Here is a 21,362-nt window from a genome sequence, read left to right as displayed (position 1 = left end):
AATTTAGGGTGGATCCCAGATCTACAAGCAGATCAAGCACCAGGATTAAATGGGAATGTTACCCTTAAGACCAGTGTTATGAAGGTGTCAGCTTGGGAAGCGATTCTGGTTGGTGTAGCCTTATTTAGCTTCAGCGCAGAATGGTTTTATCGATCTGATGATATTCTGTAGAAAACACTTATCTTTACTTTGAAGAAGATTCTTGTTGGTATTATTTTTAGTCATTCCACTGTGTTGGATTAGCTTAGTTTTTATTCATCGTCACAGTTGGATACATGTTGGTCAAAAGTTAGGTTGCTGTCTACATAAATTCCCAACTCTCAAATGACTGGACGTTTTTATTCATCGTCACAGTGGATTCATGTTAGTCAAAAGTTAGGTTGCTGTCTGCATAAATTCCGAACACTCAAATGACTGGATTAACTCCATCTCTAAGGGGTATATTGTCAATGTGGTAGTTCCCAGAGGAAACTGATTCACTGAAGGCTATGGTAATGTTCATCTGTTTTATTCAATTAATTTTATTTACTTAATTTGGCATTTAGCTTTAGTCTATGATTCTGCCACAGTTTTGTCTTGAATATTTTAAAATGAGTAATTCAAGCTTTTGCCCTAACCACAGCACATCCACAGCACTAATATCTTGCACATGCTATCTGTAGATCTCGTGACAACAGAGAACAGACACACTGCCCTTTGCTGATTCTCTAGCTACCTCTAATACAGACATCAGTCTGCAAAATGGCTCTCTGCATCTTCCCCCTTCCTTCCAGTTAAAACCAGGGTTCCACAAGGCTCTGTTTTGTATTCTTACTATTTTACATTTTCACAAATAACCTCCACACATCCTGTCCTCATGCCTCAATACAATCCTGGCGACTCTACAATAATTTCCTTCTCTAACGATCTTTACCACCTTCTCACTCTTGCCCAAGAATCTCTCCACTCAGTTGAAAAATGACTGACATCCAACCAATTCTTAATCATCCCTAAGAAAATTGAATTCCTCTTATTCCTTCCTAAATTTCTCCCAACACCACAAGTCTGCCTTCACTGTCACCTCTGTCTGTAATACAACTATCAAGGTCGAACTGCACACTAATCTATTGAGTCATTATTGACGGCCAACTAAAATTTGATCTTCACATCCAACAGTGCATAAACTCAGCAAAAAAAATGGGCTTACTCTTTATAGAAACAAAAAGTTCCTCACAAATGAATCTAAACTCTCTTGCACAAGCCTGTCTACAACCCAGTCTATTATATGCCACCCCAATGTTTACTAACCTACAATCAAATATTTTCTAAACTTGAACTCTCGTATAATAAAATAGCTAGATTTGCTACAAATCAACCTTATTGCTTACACCACTGTCTCTCTTTAAAAAAACCTCCAGTGGTTAGAACTCCCCCAACTACTATTCCTGCCTCAGCTGCACCTGACTCACCCCATCCTAAACAAATCCAACTCCTGTCCTGCTCTCTCAACTCTTGTACATTCCACAGCCTTGAACACCACCTCCTGGAAACTTAACATGCCCAGAAAAAACATTGGTAAACTTCTCTACAGTTGTTCTGTTGCCAATGCATGGAATAAACTACTTCTATAGTTGAGAACAATTTCTAACATAAACTGTTTCAAAAAAAACCTTAAGACTACCTATTTAACTCCTTCCTGGACTTGCACCTGCCTTGACCCAATTTAATCTACCTCTCCTGTCTGCTACAACTAATCCCTTCTTCCTTTGGTTCTTTTCTTCATCATATGTTGCCTACCTTTATTTTAATCATGTGTTTATTCTAAAAATAGTGTATATTTCAGACTCGAGAGATCACATTTTATCCTGAACATACTTCGTGTTGTATATTTGTATGTAAATGCATGTGATTACTGTTTTACTTAATTCCTTTTGTTATGTTTTATCATGTGTGTATCTTTTGGAGCTTTTCTCTTCGGGCCTCTGCCGCAAAAAAGCATTGGCCCAGTCGGACTAGAGCAGTCAACAAATGTCAAAATAAATAGTCAAAGTTTGGTTGAAAATGTCATTCTCTGAGCTGTCCGGATTTTATCTTGGTTTCCCATTTAAATTTCAGAGTAGACATGCCATAGTACAGACTCTTCATGAAACAAGACTGTTCAGAAAGTCCGCTCTGTAAAAGTAGCTCAAATTTCTGTCCTTGGAGGAGAGAAATCCTTAAAAGTAGCTGCCTTGATTAGTTCATAAGGAAACATGCTTGATGGTGAAACTTAAGGGGTTATTTTATAGTTTTGATTGCAGAACAAGGAAAATTCTTACCTTTTGCTGATAGTGAGATAGAATTTAAGTGGTGCAAAACAATCTCTCATAAAACTCTTTCCATGGCAGGCATCCTAGACCATATATCTTTCTTTCGATGGTCTCTTCTAAACTTCATACTAGTGAACCAAGATGTGATGATTTTCAGATAATCCGTATCACAAATTATAATTCTATGAGATTGAATGCTGACACAGAAAAAGTGCCAAACTGAGAATGGTGATGTTTGTCATGTTTCACTGTTGCAGTCCTAACCAATGGGTTATTCGGCTCCCGGTAGCCCTCAATCAGCCAGAATACCAAAGGCAAGTAAAAATGATGGCCGTCGTCCGTTGTAAAGGACGTCAGGGCATCCGATACAAAAGGAGGCAGCCAACTTCTCTTCCTCAGTCTTCCTTGCTGCGGAACCTGAAACAGAAGCATTTCTTGCACGAGTGCCAATCAGCAGTTTACCTTTTGTGTTTCAGACTACGAAGTTGAAGTCAACTACATGCACGTACCCCATTGAGGTTCCCCTCTTCTTGCCTTAACGAATGTCAGATAAGGTTAATAATGGTTTTACCTGTAGAAAGCAGATTCCCCATAGAGATTTTCATTCCTATTGTATTATTTGTTTAGGCCTTGACCATGATGTTCCTAATTATGATCTTTGTGCTTCCTTTAATCCACATACTATTTGTTGTTGGGCTAAGCTTTTAGCTAAACATTTTGGAGTTTAGCCTAAGTTTGTTGGTATGGCATCTGCTGTCTTCAGGCTTTGTATATCCCCAAGAAGTGTAAGAAGTACCGCGACAGGCTTCCAAAGGTAAAGTCCTCGGATGATAAGTTGGTAGTCGGTCATGCGGTAGCCAGTGAGGTGCCTTTAAAGCCCATGCAGCCCACAGAATTTCAACCGCAGGCCATGGTTAAGACCATTTCTGAGGTTCCCAACCCTTCGGTGTCAATTTTGCCTTCTGACTTTCCACCTGTTGCCTCTTCAGCTGGTTCCGGAGCCGCAAAGCTGACTTCGCTGTCAGAGACCTCCGTTCCTCATTCAGACAGCAAGCTCATACCAATGACTTTGGCTGCAACATTGGCGGTTGCCAGGCCTCCCGAGTCCTTTGGACTTGCAGGTAAATCGTCCAGTCGTAAGCCTGTGAAAGAAGCAGGCTCCAGTTTCCTATTGTTGCCCTCATTCTCAAATGGTTAAAATGGCTGATGACCTTTTGATTCTTAGTGGTTCACAGCCTCCTCCTTCAAAAAGGGGTAGAGAGGTCTCTCCTGAAGCAGTCTTTTTCAGGTTCAGATATTTCTAGTATTTCTGTGGATGAAGGAGTTTCTCAAGCTTTCCTCTCCTTTTGAGGATTCAGATGCAGAGGAGTCCATCCCTCCTGCTTCTCCTCCAGAAGATTTCTCTTTTGGTGATGCTTTAAATACTCTCAGGGAAGATTTTAAATGGGAAAGTCAGGATTATCCCCTTTCTAAGAAAAGTATTAGGGAGTTTTTGGATTTGCCTCAGCATATAAGCCTTTGGCAATTCCTCCTCTGTAAGTGCTTGATGATGATTTTCTGGAAAATTCCTAGACTCCAAATTCTGTTCCTCACTGCTCCCAGTAAACCTGACGGGTACTATAGTTCCTGATTCTCATTTGTTTCTTTTCAAGAATCCATTGGCTGAGAGGTTATTTCTCAAGGCCCTAAAGGAATTAAGGCCACTGTTACTAAAAATCCTGTTCCTTCTGACGGGGAATCCAGGAACCTAGATAGGTGGGGTAAAAAGGTTTATACCTCTGCCACTCTTGCTGTTAGGTCTACTAATTGTCTTTTTCATATGCTGCAGTACCAGCAGCACACCTTGGAAGCTATTAAATCTAGGATAGCAGGTGTTTCTCAGTTGGCGGAGAGTAAGGATATGCAGGATTTACTGAATTCTGCCAGTCTAGCCAATAAGCATTATTTACATTGTGGTTTTGACATTCTTGAAGCCTCCTGTAGGGCTACAGCTACTGGCTCTGTTATTAGAAGGTACACTTGGCTCAGGGAGCAGCCACTACCAGAGCCTGTTAAGGCTAAGCTTTTAGATGTACCTTTGCATAAGGACAGTCTTTTTGGCAGCAAAGCAGAGGAAGTTCTCAAGAAGATGGAAGACGAGGCCAAGTCTATGCAGACAGACTTTCTGCAAATTCAGCCTCCTTTCTTTAGCAGGCATTACCTTTCTAAGAGGTGGACGTTCCCTGATACTAGCAGACAGCCATTCTAGGACTAGAGGTTACAAATCTTCTAGGGGGCAGGGGTCTACCCCTCAAAGGTCTAAGTGTTGGCAGGCTTCCTCTTCCAAGGTGGGAAATTCTAAACCTGCATCTCAATCTAAACATTCTCAATGATTCTGTCCACTTCTGCCTGTTCTTGCCTGCCTGGAAAGTCCTTTAGTGGAAAGGTTGGCCCTGTTTGCAAATGTTTGGGCCACCATCACGGATGACAAATGGGTATCCCTAGGGCACAAGTTTTCTTTCCACACTTTTCCAGTTCCCAAAGGTTTCCCAGACTCTCCTCCAAACCAAAGGGCAGAAGTGGAAAAGCAAATTTGGTCCGTTACATCTGGGAGCAATAGAATCAGTTCCTGCTCAGCAGGTAGGCCAGGGATTCTATTCCAGATATTCCTAATTCCAGAAAAAGAAGGCACCTGGCGTCCTTTCCTGGATCAACCCCTCCTGAACACTTTCTTGATCATTCCAATGTTCAAAATGCTCACTCTGCATCAGTTACTGCCAATGTTAGAAAATGATTCCAGGCTGGTAACATTGGATCTCAAAGAAGCTTATCTGCACATCTCTATCAGGAAAAGTTGCAGGCAATGCTTTCGTTTCAGGGTGGGCAAGCAATATTATCAGTTCTCTGCACTGCCCTGTGGCTTATCTACTGCTCCCAGAGTTTTCACAAAGTGCCTAGCTCCAGTCATTGCTTTGTGCAGGCAAAAGAAAATTCAGATTTATCCATACTTGGACTACTACTGTCTAATTTAAGCAAATTCTCAGGGACAGCTGCTAAAGGATCTAGAATTTGTAAAGACTCTTCTCTCTTCCCTGGGTTACGCTATCAACATGGAAAAATCAAAAATGGTGCCATCCAAAGAGATTACATTCCTGGGAGCGAGTCTGAACACAGCTGCCCAGATATATCTCACCCAGGAGAAGCAGACAACTCTTTCAATTTACTTCAAGGATTTGGCAAGCCTGTCCCAGCTTCCTGCAAGCTCTGGGATTCATGACCTCTTGCATTCTAATAATTCCATATGCAAAACTGCATATGAGGAAATTGCAATGGTACCACAAGAACACTTGGTGTCAACACACACAGGACCTGGATGTGATAATTCCTCTGCTTCCATGTCTGCAGACAGAGTTTCTTTGATGGGCAACAGCTTGTCTAAAGAACAAAGGCATGCCTTTTTGCCCACCTCTGGCCACTCAAAGTTCTTACCACAGACTCATCGGACTACGCCTGGGGAGCTCACCTGGATGGCAGATGCATACAGGGAAGTTGGAATGCCTAGCAGATGCACCTGCACATAAATTTAAAGGAGTTGATGGCAATCCAGCAGGCTTTACTAGCTTTCAAGCATCTTCTTTCTCCTGGGACCCTTCTTGTCAGAACAGACAACACCACAGTCATGTGGTACATCAACAAGCAGGGGAGGGACTCATTCCTACCTCCTGTGCAGACAGAGCATGAGTGTTTGGTCCATAGCAGCATCCCTGAGCCAAGCATCTCTTAGCTCAGTTTCTTCCAGGAAGGCTCAATGTTTCTGCAGACCAGTTAAGTGGACAGATCCTGGATCCTCATGAGTGGCAGCTGAACAGAGTAGTTTTTTTACAGCATCATTCAATGTTGGGGCACTCAAAGTGGATCCCTTCTCTCCAGACAACCATCTTCTACCTCTCTCTTGCACAGGACAGCATCACAGCAGAGCCTGGAGAGTGGATGCTTTGTCCTTCCCTTGGATGCTGCTGTCAGTTTATGCCTTCCCTCCTCTTCCTCCCAGAGTATTATTGAAGATCAGGGACGAACGACCATGGACTATTCTCATAGCTCCAGGAAGCATTGGTTTCCACTGCTTCGCAGTCCTCCTTAGCATCTTCCTCTGAGGCCAGATCTTTTGGCTCAGGAAGGGAGAAACGTTCTACAGCCTCATCTTCAGTCTCTTCATTTGGCAGCTTTGCTCATTGTATGATTCCGTCCTATTCTTCTTCCATGTCCCAGCAAGTGGTTGACGTGCTGAAGGAGGCCAGGAGGCCTAGCACTAGGAAGTCTTTTATGCTGGCAAATGGCAAAGATTCTCTTTGGATGCAGGCTAGAGGGGAATCTTCTTCTCAGCCTACCCTTCCTCTGATCCTGGAATACTTGGCTGATTTGCTTCGATCAAGATCCATGCTTAAGCCATTTCTGCTCCTTGTTCTTTTTGAGCAACCCATTTTGTCTCATCCTCTGAAAATGTTTCTCAGAGGTGCTTGCAACTTAAAACCTCCCAGAAGGGCACCTACTCCAGCCTGGGATCTTAATTTTGTTCTAGAGAAACACTCTCTTCCTCCTTTTGAGCCAGCTGCCACTGCAGATTTAAAGTTTCTCTCATGGAAGACTGCCTTCCTCTTGGCTATAACTTCAATAAGGAGGGTTTTGGAGCTGCAGGCTTTGATGGCTGTGGAGCCTTTTCTTATTTCCCATGCAGATAGGGTCTCTCTGAGAACCAACCCCTCCTTTAAGAGTCCGGCTAGAAACCATTTAGGCATAATCAGTCCATACACCTTCCTACCTTCTTTCCTAATCGTCGAAATAGAGGTGAGAGGCTCCTACATTTCTTTGATGTGCATAGACAGCTCAGGTTTTACCTGGACAGGACTAAAGACCTTTAGAAATCAGCTCCGCTATTGGTCAGCTTTGCCCCTGGAGCCCAGGGCAAGGCTATTTCTAAGCAAACCATTTCTAAATGGATTGCTCATTGTATTACTTTATTCCTTTCATGGCAAGGTTCCTCCTCAAGGGGTTAGGACCCACTCAATCTAGAGCAGCTTCCACTTCTGCAGCCTTTTTAAGGGGAGTCCCTACTAAAGACATTTGGAAGCTGTCACATTTTCTTCTGTTCACACTTTCACAAAGCATTATAATTTGCCTTTGTTTTCAAAAGCCAGGGCAGGGTTTGCCACTGCTGTTCTGCAGGGCATTATCTCTGATCCTTGATTGTTAGTTCCTCCTCACTTTTCTTTGGGCTTTGGTAATCAACCCATTGGTTAGGACTGCAACAGTGAAACACTATGAACATAGTACATTTGTATACACTTACCATAAATGTAGATGTTCGAGTGTATTCACTGTTGCAGTCCTGCTTTCCCTCCCTCCTTCCCCTTTTTTCTTTTCCTAAGGTACAGCTAAATTTAGTTCAAGCCTTGTTTTCTGGGGGCTTCTGACTGTTTTGGCAAGAAAGACTGAGGAAGTGATGTCTGCTGCCTCCTTTTGTATCGGACGTCCTTTACAACCGACGTCGTTTTAACTTACCTTTGGTATTCTGGCCGATCGAGGGCTACTGGGAGCCGGATAACCCATTGGTTAGGACTGCAACAGTGAATACACTCTCAACATCTACATTTATAGTAAGTGTACACAACTGTACTTTTCCACCCTTGAACTTCTGAAAATAAGTTGAATGAAAGTGACATTGACTACTGAACCTCTGTACAAATGTTTTGCTTTTACAGGTAGATGGGGTAATTAATTCTGCAACATCTCTTCTGTGTGAGGCTTAATTGCAGCTTGTTTTCCCCTTGTTTTATAGCCACTTTGCAGCAGTGTTTTATTGTAGGGACTGCATAATTTTGTGGTAAATTAGACTGACTTGTGTATGTATGAATCTGTGTTTGTGCAGAGTGGATGTTTAAAAAGAATAGTCTATGTTTTGAAAACATAAATAGGTTATTCAACCTTTTTATGTGCTACTTGCTTGATCAGTTAGCTGTGGGTTTAGTCTGTATTTGGGAGGTGGTGAGAAGGTAGGGTGGAATCTTGGTACTGACATGTATGTGGCCCCACTAGGGGAGTGGGTGCTACTCCAGGAGTCCCTACTAGGATTGTAAACTTTTGTTTTAACCTGGCATGTTTTTTGTTATATCCCTGATTCAGTAATTTGATTAGGGCTGTAAGGGTACCGTTCTCCAGACAGGTCCACCATGTCCAGGTCCTTTGGCTTCCCCTTTGTTCTCGCAAGGAAGTGGTCCTTATCCCTGGTTGGACTGCTGTCCTCACTTATGGTGTTTTGAAGCTTGAAGTTAATAAGCTGCAGAGAGAATGATAATAGTGGACCTCAAGTAGGTCAGGTAGAATCTTGGGTCACAGCAGTATTTCTAAGTAATGTAAAATAATTCTTTAGTGAGAAATGATACAAAGGAAAAATAAATGATCAGATTGCACTGTTTGTCCTTGGCAAGAGTCTTGGGGGGGGGGGGGTTACTTGATTGGACAAGCTAGCTGCAGATTAATGCAAGTCTTGGTGGAAGACCCAACAGGAGAACCTGTTAAAGTAGAATTTGATTTTTGAGCTAGGTATAATTGCAAAGTTCTGCAGTTTGCAACTAACTGTACAGTGCTAGTAATAAAGGAAATGCTATGTCAGTTCATATACAAATGCATACTGTTCAGAGTAGTGCTTTAGTGTGATCTCAGATTACATTAATGCTGTTCATGCACACAACCTTTCTAAAATGTGTATCTTCTATTGTAGTGTTGCTATTTAGAGCAAAATACACATATGGGCATTGTTGTAGTTGACATTTTCTCTCTACTCTCTTCCATGCCTACTGACCATCAAACCTCTCCCAGTCTGACTTGCTTATTCATTCCCCCATACTGTGTGCCCTCCGTACCAGACCAAGAGCCAGTAGAAGGAGCCTTCATCAAGACAGACATGGAAGGGGTAGTGTAGCTTCTCCAGCTTCCTGGTAATGAGGGCTTTTCTGTTAAGGTCCTTACCACCTCCTGGTGGCTGACATGAGCAACCACATTACCACTGGACATTGTAAGCTGTCCCTTTATACTTTTGCATGCTTCCACAAACGAGCTTTTGAGGGCTGTTATCACCAGAATGGGATTCCCAAGCTTGGATCTCTAATAATGGACATTTCGGTACTGTGCATTGCAGTTTTCTAACAGGTAAAACTATTCTTTACCCTCTCTGGATGGTTGAGGTGCTACCAACTGCTCACTCCCAGCCTCCACTACCTGGCTGTTCCAGCACTCCAGGTGCTAGCTGGACTTGGTTTACCTGTGTCACTGTCAAGTCTTTATCTCTTACACTGCTAAGCTGGACTAGTTGCCTAGATTGTAAATTTAGAGAAGAGTTTTCAGACCTCTTAAAGCATGTACAGCAGACAAAAGTCCTTAAGCAGGCAGATGTTCATCTCACATTGCTGCAGTCCTTACTCTTAATATCTTGTGTATTCCTTGCTTAGGGCCTTGTTGGCTGTCAAGGCAGTTAAACCCTAGGCTAGAAGAACCGTCTTTTGTGTTCCCAGGGTGAGACCTTATTTTTTGATGATGTGGCCTCTCAGAGGCAGGTCAGGGTGGGTGGGCTCTCAGGTTACTATACTCCCTCCCTTCCTAGGTCCTTCTGTTTCAGGCTTCTCCCAGGGCAGGCCGTGTTACCCCAGCTCTCTAGGAACTGTGCCCAAGAAGCATATGCTTAAAATGGCAGAAGATTTGATTACTTTGATTAGGGTTCTATGCCTCCTGATAAGAGGCGGTGGATTTGAGCAGGCTTCAGATGTTTCAGAGTCTTCCTTGCAGGAGTACTCTCCTTATTCTGATTCTGATGTGGATGATTCTACTCCTTCTGCTTCTCCTCCTGAGGATTTTTCTTTTTCAGAAACTCTTCACTCCATGAGGGAGCATTTTAAGTGGGAAGGTCAGGACTTCTCTGATTCCAGGAAAAGGCTTAGGGAATTTTTGTTTTTACCCCAGCATAGGCCTTTGGCTATACCTCCTGTTTTGGATGTAGTGGAAGATGTTTTTGCAGAGGCTTCTCTTAATCCTGATTCTTTGCCTCCTGCTCCTGTTAAACCGGATAGGTATTACAGAGTGCCTGAAGCTCATAAGTTTCTTTTTAAGAGTCCTAGGGCAGACCCAGAAACTGTTAGCCAGGGGTCTAAAGGTGTTAAGGCTTCTGTTGTAAAGAATCCGGTTCCTGCAGACAAAGAGGCCAGGGCCTTCGATAGATGGGGTAAGAAAGTTTATACTTCTTCCACTCTTGCTATGAGGGCTTTGAATTGCCAGTTTCACATGCTGAAATACCAAAACTATCTCCTTTCACAATTGAAGTCTAAGGTTGATGCTCTGGCAGAAGGTATTGATTGTAAAGAGTTGCAAGATTTAGTACATGTTTCTGAACAGGTGGGTAAGCATTCTTTGCAATGTGGTTTTGATGCTGTACAGGCCTCGTCTAGGGTGGCTGCCACTGGGTCAGTCTTTCAGGCACGCCTGGCTGAGGGATCAGAATTTGTCTGACCATGTTAAAACAAGGATTTTAGATGCTCCTTTGCAATCTGACGTGTTGTTTGGTTCTCATGTTGAGGCAGTTTTAAAGAAAATGGAAGACAAGGCTAAGTCTATGCAGACTGTTAAAGATTTTGCAGGTCCAGCCTCCAAAGTTTAGTAGAAATTGGCCTACTAAGGGGTGGACGATCCTTCTTATGATTCCCAGTCTAGGGGTAGATCTAGACGTGGTAGGGGCAGAGCTCAGGGCTCTTTCAGGCCTAGAACAGGGAGTTCGCCTGCACAGTCTTCGGGTGAGGGCAGGGGTCAGTCCTTTCAGAACAGACCCAATGACCTACCTTTTCAGCTGCCAGAGCCTTCTCGTCTGGCAGCACCTTTGGGAGGAAGGTTGGCACTTTTCAAAGAAAATTGGAATTTAATTACCCAAGACAGATGGGTATGGATATCATACACCACGGCTACAGGTTTTATTTCCATACCTTGCCTCCTTTCAAAGGCATGCCAGACGTTCCTCCTCAACAAAGACTAGAGTTTCTCTGTTGCTCCAAATAGGGGCATACAGCCGGTCCCTCTGCCAGAAGTGGGCCTAGGATTTTATTCTCGCCTGTTCCTAGTACCAAAGAAGGGGAACACGGAGACCAATTTTGGATTTATCTATCCTCAACACTTATCTGGACATTCCCAAGTTCAAAATGTTGTTGCAGCTTTACCTCTGCTGGGCAAAGATCATTGGATGGTAACTTTGGATCTCAAGGAGGCTTACCTTCATGTTCCTATCAGACTAAGTTGCAGGAAGTATCTGCCAAGCTGGGACTTCTCACTATCAGTTCTCTGCATTGCCCTTTGGCTTATCTACTGCCCAGAGTGTTCAAGTTCTGGCTCCAGTGATAGCTTTCTTCAGGCTAAAAGGAATACAGATCTATCCTTATTTGGACGACTGCCTGATTCTGGCTCAAGAAAGGGAAGAGCTTCTTCATCATTTGGAATATGTGATAGCAGTGCTAAGATGCCTAGGTATTCTGTGAAATAAAGTCCAGTCTAGTACCCTCTCAGGACATGTGCTTTCTGGGTGTGAGACTGAATACAGCACCCCATGGCCCCGGACAAACAAAAGAGTCTTTCCCTTTACTTCCATCAACTATCTCATCAGTCCGGCTGACTGCAAGGACAGTCCTTCAAGCCTTAGGGTTCATGGCATCTATTCTGGTGCTTCCCAATGCCAAACTGCATATGAGGAAGCTACAATGGTATCTCAAAATGTATGGACACAGCACTGCCAGGATCTGGACACTGTCATTCAAATAATACCTTGCATTCAAAAGGAATTTTTGTGGTGGGCTCAGGAATGTCACCTAAACAAGGGACTCTCTGTGACCCGGCCAGAGGCACAGATTCTAACGACAGATGCCTCAGACAAAGCTTGGGGAGCTCATCTGAATGGAAAGTGGATACAAGACAAGTGACTACAACATCTGCATATCAACATGAAAGAGATGTTAGCAGTCCAGTTTGCATTAATGGCTTTCAAGGAATTACTTCTTCCAGGGCAGGTGTTGATTCTAACAGACAGCACAACTGTCATGTGGTACATCAACAAGCAAGGAGGAACGATTCTTATCCCTCTATGCAGGCAAGCAATGATTTTGTGGGAGACTGCTCTCAGTTTACAGCTCAATCTTCAGGCAAGGTTTCTGCCAGGAGCACAGAACTCCTTAGCAGATGTGTTGAGCAGACGAATTATGGATCCCCACGAGTGGAAACTGGATCCTCATGTATTTCAGAAATTGACAGTGTCATGGGGAACTCCAGACCTAGATCTGTTCGCTTCTCCACTAAACCATCAGCTGCCAAAGTTTTGCACAAAAGGTTTCATCCCACAGCTTGGAGAGTGGATGCTCTTTCTTTCAATTGGAGCAATCTTCATGTGTATGCCTTTCCACCTCTGCCTCTCCTCCCAAAGGTACTTCTAAAGGTCAGACGGGACAAGCCAAGGATGATTTTAATAGCTCCAGATTGGCCTCGACAGCACTGGTACCCATTACTGAGAAGTCTGGAAGCCTCCATGGCCTTTGCCTTGATTCCACACCTGTTGTCACAGGAGGACAGCCATTTGCTCAATGTCAAACTTCACTCTCTGCACCTAACAGCCTGGCATATTCTGTTTTGAACCATAGTGGGCCTCCACTTCCTCAGCAAGTTTTGAATGTTATTTTGGAAGCTAGAAGGCCTAGTACAAGGAAAGTGTACGCAGACAAATGGAAGAGATTTTTATTTTGGAGTGCAGCAAAAGATTTTGATGTTTCTGAGCCTAATTTGTGTGTGGCTCTGCAATATCTTACTGAGTTACTAGACAAAGGTTTGTCTTTCTCTTCTATTAAAGTTCATGCTGCAGCAATTTCAGCTCACTATGATTGACCATTGTTTTCTCATCCTTTGTTCAAGCAATTTCTTAGGGGCAAAGAATATAAGACCCCCAAGAGCTCCTACTCCTGCTTGGGATCTCAATTTTGTGTTGGAGAAACTCACTCTACAACCTTTTGAGCCTGCAACTACTTCTGAGTTAAAATATTTGTCATGGAAGACTGCTTTTTTGTTGGCCATTACCTCTGCAAGAAGGGTTTCTGAATTGCAGGCCCTTATGGCAGTTGAGCCTTTTTGATTTTCCATAAGGATAGGGTATCATTACGTACTAATCCTTCCTTTATGCCTAAGGTGGTTTCTAGTGTGGCTTTAAACCAAACTATTCATTTGCCTACTTTTATGCAAATCCCAAAATAAAGGGAAAAGATTTTGCACACTTTAGATGTACACAGGCAGTTCGTGCTATTATTCGGACAGAACTAAAGGGTTCAGGCAGTCTCAGCAATTGTTTGTTTCTTTTGCTTTGAGTTCTCAGGGCAAGCCTGTGTCAAAACAAACTATTTCTAAGTGGATTGGGTTTTGCATTGCTTTCTGTTGTTCCCATCATGGCAAGGAGATTCCAGCTGGGATTCGGCCTCATTCCACTAGGGCTACTGCCACTTGACAGCTTTTGAGGGGAGTGGCAACAAGGATATTTTGGAGGCAGCTACTTGGAGTTCAGTGCATACCTTCTCTAGGCATTATCACCTGCCACTTTACTCTAAATCCAGGGCTGGTTTTGCCACTGCTGTTTTGCAGGGCATTCTGGCAGCTCCTGCTTCTTTGTAGTTTAGCCATCCTCCCTTACCTCTGCTTTGGGATTCTACCCAAGAGTAAGGACTGCAGCAATGTGAGATGAAGAACATAGTACAGTTTTGTACCTACCATAAATGTAGATGTTCGAAGATCCACATTGCAGTCCAATTTACCCTCCTTCCCTCTGCAGTTAGAGGTGGTTGTGTGGGTTGGGTTGTACATTTTGTGTATATTGTATATATTGTACATATAATTAGTGCAAGGGTGGTTGGTTGGTTGTTTGCTGTCTTTTGGTTTTGACCTTTATTTTTAGGGTCTTCTGACATCTGGGGCAAGAAAAGACTGAGGATATGACGTCGGTCATGCGCATTTGTACCCTGACGTCCTGATGTCAGTCAAATGCGCCTTATACTTTGATATTCGGGCCGACCGAGGACAGCGGACTACCCAAGAGTAAGGACTGCAGCAATGTGGATCTTCGAACATCTACATTTATGGTAGGTACAAAACTGTACTTTTTTCCGTACTGAATAAAATGGAGTTTTTAAACCAATTTAACTTTGGTAACTGTTGGAATTTTTATGAAGCCATATTTATACGTATGAACTGTCGTATTCTTTGTTTATAGGTTGGTAACAGAGGAACAGTCAAGGATTTTCACGGTATCAATGCAGGCAAAGATGCTGATGACATTCGGAAGGCTATTAAAGGGATAGGTACGTTTTCAAAATTTTAACCCATGATATATTGAGCTGAAAATGTATTTCAGGTACAGTCTCATCTTCTCCCTCCTTTTTTGCTACTTTGCCAAAATCCGGATTATCTAGAAATGGACATAAGGCTTTAAAAACCTTTTTCCTTCTCGAGCTTGAATTATTTTGCCCTATTTCACATTTTCTGTTTTGTTTTGCTTGCTTACATTAGTCTGTCGAGTTTCTTCTGTTTCCTATTACTTGCAGTTTGTGCTATGTGTAATTTGTGTGATAAATGAATGTCTTGTGTAGCTTGCCCTCCTCCTTGTAGCCCAGTTTTGACCAATTCCTTTATGCCCACTGTCACTTAACACCACTGGCACCATGTCTCAGCAAAGCTATGGTATTTTAAGCTAGTCCACTCAATTTTGTAAAATGGGTTGTATGCCTTAATATACAATGCATTTATGCCAAAGGTGGGTGTGCCATAGATAGTTTTGTTTTGTATTTTCCCCAGTTTCTGGGTTTTGTGTAGTATGCTGCCTGCTGTTAGTTACTTCAAATACTGGTTTTAACCCTAGTTCAGAGTTGTTTCAAGATATATGTCTGCTTTGGTGGTCTGTTTGCTGCTGCTGTGGTAGCATTGGAAAGCTCTGATGTCCTTCAAGGATGCATCTGCAGTCCTTACAAATGGGTTGTCCTGTCGTCAGGCAGCCCTTCGGTCGGCCGGATTCCAAAGTCTGGGTCTGGCCTCGGCTGGTGTCGCACTTCACCCGACCTCATAGCTGCAGTTATTCGGGTATAAAGGCATCAGCCGACGCCATTTTCCTCAGTCTTTCTTGCCGCGTGGCGCCCGAAGCAGAAGCTGTTCGCAAGTGCCGGTCGGTCAGAACCAGAGATTACTACTACCGAATTCTTCTACTACTACCGAAGACTTCTAAAAAGCTAAGTACCCCGTTGGGGACTCTTTCTTGCCTCAGCCGATGTCAGAAAAAGTGAATAACTGTTTAACTTGTGGGAAACAAATACCTCATAAAGATTTCCACTCTTACTGCTTACCTTGTTTAGGCCCAGACCACGACGTAGCAGCTTCTCTAGCCTGTGCTTCTTTTAACCGACAGACGCTTAGACGTCGGTCGGAATTTGCTGAGGAGTTTTTCTGCTCCGATTTTGCTTACATTATGCCGTCAGATCCTCCGACTACGCAAATATCAAAAAAGCGCAAAGAAAAGGACCGACACTCGCGGTTGGCCTAACCGCAGTTTCGGCCGAAACCGCAAGTGTCTCGGTTTCGGCTGAAACCGAGCAAGCGGTTCTTCCTTCAGCCGAAAACTTACCTCCTACCGAGGCCTCTTCCAACCTCGTGGAATCGGCTTCTGATTTACCTTCTGCTCAGGCAGTTTCTCAGGAATTATCTGACACTATCCCCTTGGATATCTCCACCCCTGCACGTGGAGCTGCTAGGCCACCTACAGCCATGTCCATTAAGGCTTTTGCCAGGGCTAAAGCAGCTAAACCTACTAAATCTGTGCCTGCTAAGACCCCCTCTCACAGGCCTAGCTCTAGTTCACAAATGCTTAGTCTAGCAGAGGATCTCATTTCTTTAATCCGTGGAACCCAATCTCTGACAGACAGGCCCTCTCACCCACCTCCAGAGAAGAGCCCTAGAGCAGAGCCCCTGAACCAGTTTCTACAGATGATTCCTCTGATGATTCAGATAATACTAACCCTCCAGAGGCTTCTTTCTCCCCTTATGAAGACTCTGATGCTGAAGAGTCCATCCCTTCTGCCTCTCCGCCTGAGGAATTTTCCTTTGGGGAAACCTTGCATGCTATGAGGGAACAATTTCAGTGGCAGGGCCAGGATTTCTCAGACTCTAGAAAGAGGCTTAGAACCTTTCTGCATTTACCACAACATAGGCCTTTAGCCATTCCTCCAGTTCTCTCTGTTGTAGATGATGCATTTAATGATGCTTGTACTGCTCCTGATTCACTTCCACCGGCCCCTGCTAAGCCCGATAGGTACTACAGGGTTCCGGATACTCATCATTTGTATAAAGCTCCTTTTGCAGATCCTGAGACTATCTCCCAGGGTCCTAAGCTGTAGCAGCTACCTCTTCCAAAAACCCCCTCCCCTCTGAAAGGGAATCCAGGTCTTTAGAGATGGGGTAAAAAAGTTTACACTTCTGCAACTCTTTCAGCTAGAGCATTGAACTGTCAATTCCACATGATCCAGTATCAAGAATTTATGCTAGAACAGTTAACCAAAAAGTTGTCCTCAGATGAACCATTAGACAAAAAATCTGTTCAGGAAATGGTACATAACATTCAGCAGGTCAGTAACCATTCCTTAAAATGTGGCTATGATGCACTGGAAGCCTCCTTCAGATCAGCCATGACTGGCACAGTTATCAGAAGGCATGCATGGTTAAAAGAGCAGGCCTTACCAGACCATGTGAAATCCAAATTACTAGATGCTCCCATGGATAAAATCAATTTGTTTGGCTCTCCTGCACAACAGGTGCTCAAGAAGATGGAAGAGAAGGCAAAATCTGTCCAAACAGTGAAAGATTTCTTACAGGTCCAACCTCCAAGGTTTAGCAGGAATTGGCCCTCCAAGAATTGGTCCTTTCCCGACTCCTCCAGAGCCCAGAGAGGCAGGAATAGGCGTTCAAGAGGCAAGTCAATCCAGAGGTGCCTACAGGGGCGCCAGTGGCAGGGTAACAACCAGCGAGGTGCAGCCACGGACACAGCCACCACCACTACTACAGGACAATCACAGTGACTTGGTTCTAGCACCGCCTACCAGGGAACAACTAAAAGCACCCTTGGGCGGGAAGCTAGCTTTATTTTCAGTAAACTGGCATTACATCACAAGAGACAAGTGGATTTTGCAGACAATAGACCAAGGTTACAGGTTTCACTTCCATACTCTACCAGGAAAGAGAGGAATGCCAAACCTACCTCCAAATCAAAAGGCAGAAGCTCTAAAACAAATATCTCAATTATTAAAAATGAGAGCTGTGGAAAAGGTACCATCTATGGAGCAAGGACAGGGATTTTACTCCAGACTCTTCCTGGTACCAAGAAAAGAAAGCAAATGGAGGCCTATTCTCGACCTGTCCGCTTTAAACACATTCCTCATTGTCCCAAAATTCAAAATGCTGACCCTACAGCAGTTTCTTCCCATGCTGGGCAAGGAGTCTTGGCTGGTAACTCTAGATCTCAAGGAGGCATACCTGCACGTCCCCATACGACCAAATTGCAGAAGATACCTCAGATTTCTTGCAGGATCAGAGCATTATCAATTCTCAGCATTGCCCTTTGGCTTATCTACTGCGCCCAGAGTGTTCACGAAATGCCTGGCATCAGTAATTGCTCATTGCAGGCTCCAGGGAATCCAAATCTACCCTTACCTGGACGACTGCCTGATACAAGCGGACAACAAAATCAAGTTAGCAGAAGACTTGAAAAGGGTCATTTACCTACTACAAGCCCTGGGATACACAGTCAATATAAACAAGTCAAGGCTGATACCATCCCAAAGGATAACCTTCTTGGGTGCAGAGCTGGACACATCGAAGCAAATGGCATTCCTAACAGTAGAAAAACAGGAGCAACTCCCTCTATACTTCTTGGCATTAACAAAGCAGAACCATCTAACAGCAAGAAAAGTCCTGCAAGCCTTGGGTTTCATGGCATCCTGCATAATATTGGTTCCACATGCCAGACTGCATATGAGAAAGTTACAGTGGTACCTAAGGAATTTATGGTCTCAGCACAAGCACAGCCTAGAAACCCAAATTCCAATAATTCCATGCCTGAAGCAAGAATTCCAATGGTGGGCTCAGGCCTGTCAATCAAACAAAGGATTGCCCTTCCACAACACTCAACCAAGCCAAGCCATTACCACGGACGCCTCAGACCTCGGTTGGGGGGCCCACATGCTAGACAAGTGCATACAAGGCTTATGGACTCAAGACCAGCTGCACCTATACATAAATCAAAAGGAAATGCTGGCAGTAAAACTGGCAATTCAGACATTCAGACCATTTCTTCGACCAGGTCAACTGTTGATAAGGACAGACAACACCACAGTTATGTGGTACATCAACAAACAGGGAGGCACACATTCGTACCCTCTATGCCGGATGGCAATGGATCTCTGGAATGTGGCCCTGAGTTACAACGTTCAGTTACAAGCAATGTTTGTACCAGGAAAAGAAAACATTCTAGCAGACATACTAAGCAGGATTACCACGGATGCCCACGAATGGATGCTGCATCCGGACATCTTCAAAACCATTACAAGAAAATGGGGACTCCCTCAAATAGACTTATTTGCATCCCCACGCAATCACCAACTAAAGAAATTCTGCACAAGGACGGTACCACCCACTTGCTTGGAAGGTGGACTCCCTATCTTTCAGTTGGAAAAACCTGACAGCATATGCATTCCCACCACTTCCTTTGATGCACAAGGTGCTATTGAAGATCAAGGAGGACCGTCCAAGGATCATCTTGATAGCTCCAGACTGGCCAAGACAACATTGGTACCCATTACTGAGGAGCATGTCTCGGGAACAAATATGGCCCCTACCCCTTGTTCCCTTGCTGTTAACACAGAACAACTACAACACCCTGCATCCAAACCTGAAAACACTGCAGCTAACTGCCTGGAACATTGCATGAGAACAAATAACCCAAATTTATCCCAAAGGGTAAAAGACATTATCTTGGAGGCTCGCAGACCCTCAACAAGAAAGAATTATTCAGCAAAATGGAAAAGATATTTCATTTGGAGTACTGCAAAAGGAGAAAATGTGTCACTGGTAAACATAGCCAACATCCTGGAATACTTGGCAGAGCTCTTCCACAAAGGCCTGTCCTATTCTTCCATCAAGATTCATGCATCAGCTATTTCAGCAGAATACGACTTGGATCCTCCAGTCTTCTCACATCCTCTGCTCAGGCAGTTTCTGAGAGGAATTAAAAATGTAAAACCGCCTAGGAAGCCACCATTGCCAGCATGGGACTTGAACTTTGTGCTAGAAAATTGACACTTCCTCCTTTCGAACCAGCAGCAACAGCAGAATTACAATACTTATCATGGAAAACTGCTTTCCTGTTGGCAATCACTTCAGCAAGAAGGGTATCTGAGCTACAGGCACTAATGGCAGTACAGCCATTCCTGATCTTCCACCAAGATAGAGTATCCATGAGAACTAATCCTACTTTTATGCCTAAGGTGGTCTCCAGAGTATCTTTGAATCAGGCTATCCACCTACCTACATTCTTCCCCAACCCTCAGAACAGGGGAGAAAGGCTGTTGCATACCTTGGATGTGCATAGACAATTACGCTACTACCTGGACAGGACCAAGGGCAATAGGAAAACTGCTTTTCCTTCCATTCCTGTTGCATATGCTACCAGTAGCTGGTCAATTTCCAAACAGACAATCTCTAAGTGGATAGGAAATTGCATTAGATTTTGTTACTCCTACCATGGAAAGAAAACTCCAGAAAACATCAGGCCTCACTCTACAAGGGCTACAGCCACTACCACAGCTTTTCTACGAGGAGTGGCTACCAAAGACATTTTAGAGGCTGCTACTTGGAGCTCCGTGCATACATTTGCCAAGCATTATAATTTACCTTTATACTCCAGATCCCGAGCAGGTTTTGCCACTGCTGTTTTGCAAGGGATCTTAACTACACCATAATTTTATTTTCTCCTCCTCCCCCAGTTTTGCTATGGTATTCTACCCATTTGTAAGGACTGCAGATGCATCCTTGAAGGACATAGTACAGTTTTGTACCTACCATAAATGTAGATGTCCGATAGGAATGCATCTGCAGTCAGGATTACCCACCCTCCTTCCCCTCTGTGGTACTCCTAGGGTATTTGCCCATCTTGTAGCTAGCTGGGGGAATCTATTATGGTGTATTTGTTTGTATATATGTACATACATGCCTATTTTTTGTTCGCTCTCTACTATTTGGAATCATTTACATTTATCCAAATTTAGCCTTCCTAGAGGGCACCTGGCATCTGAGGCAAGAAACACTGAGGAAAATGGCATTGGCTGATGCCTTTATACCCGAATAACTGCAGCTATGACGTCTGGTGAAGTGCGACACCAGCCGAGGCCAGACCCAGACTTTGGAATCCGGCCGACCGAAGGGCTGCCTGACGACAGGACAACCCATTTGTAAGGACTGCAGATGCATTCCTATCGGACATCTACATTTATGGTAGGTACAAAACTGTACTTTATGGTACTGGCTTTAACGCTTGCCATTTTTAATTTGCTACTCTTGTCACATTTTATCATTACACTATGTCCTATTCTCCATCAGAATGATTGCCATTTATATGGTTGTCAGAACATTCAAAAAAAATAACTGGTTTGCAGGTTGGCTTTCCAAATCCCTGCTTTCATTGTTGATGACTACGTACAGGAGTTTGTCTGGATGCTGAGTATTTGCTGTTGCAGATCGTGTCTTCAGTGCTTTCTTGAAGCTACCTACTGGGCTGTAGACTGCGAATGCTCATCTTGTTTGTCTGCTGTGACATTCTGTTATCTTACCGTAACCCTGTAGAAGACTACTTGAAGATGTTAATTACAAGGATCACTACTACAGCTCCATCATTATACCTGAGAATTGGGTAGTTGTCTGTCATTATGGCTTGATATCCAAAGC

The 21,362-nt window shown here is 43.7% G+C and overlaps 1 protein-coding gene across 1 annotated transcript in view; it reads left to right on the top strand.

The window, feature by feature from the left end:
• Positions 1 to 21,362, top strand: part of LOC122792798 (annexin A3-like) — an 825,182-nt gene that overhangs the window by 50,231 nt on the left and 753,589 nt on the right. The window contains exon 2 of the mRNA XM_044060366.1: positions 14,596 to 14,683. Coding sequence (XP_043916301.1) covers positions 14,596 to 14,683 — 88 coding nt within the window. The remainder of the gene's footprint in view (positions 1 to 14,595; positions 14,684 to 21,362) is intronic.

The sequence above is a fragment of the Protopterus annectens genome, chromosome 2.part0, assembly GCF_019279795.1.
Source record: "Protopterus annectens isolate FY-2018-M chromosome 2.part0, PAN1.0, whole genome shotgun sequence".
NCBI lineage: Eukaryota > Metazoa > Chordata > Ceratodontiformes > Protopteridae > Protopterus > Protopterus annectens.
The sequence above is the reverse complement of the archived record's forward strand: the minus strand, read 5'-3'. Positions and strand labels throughout refer to the sequence as shown.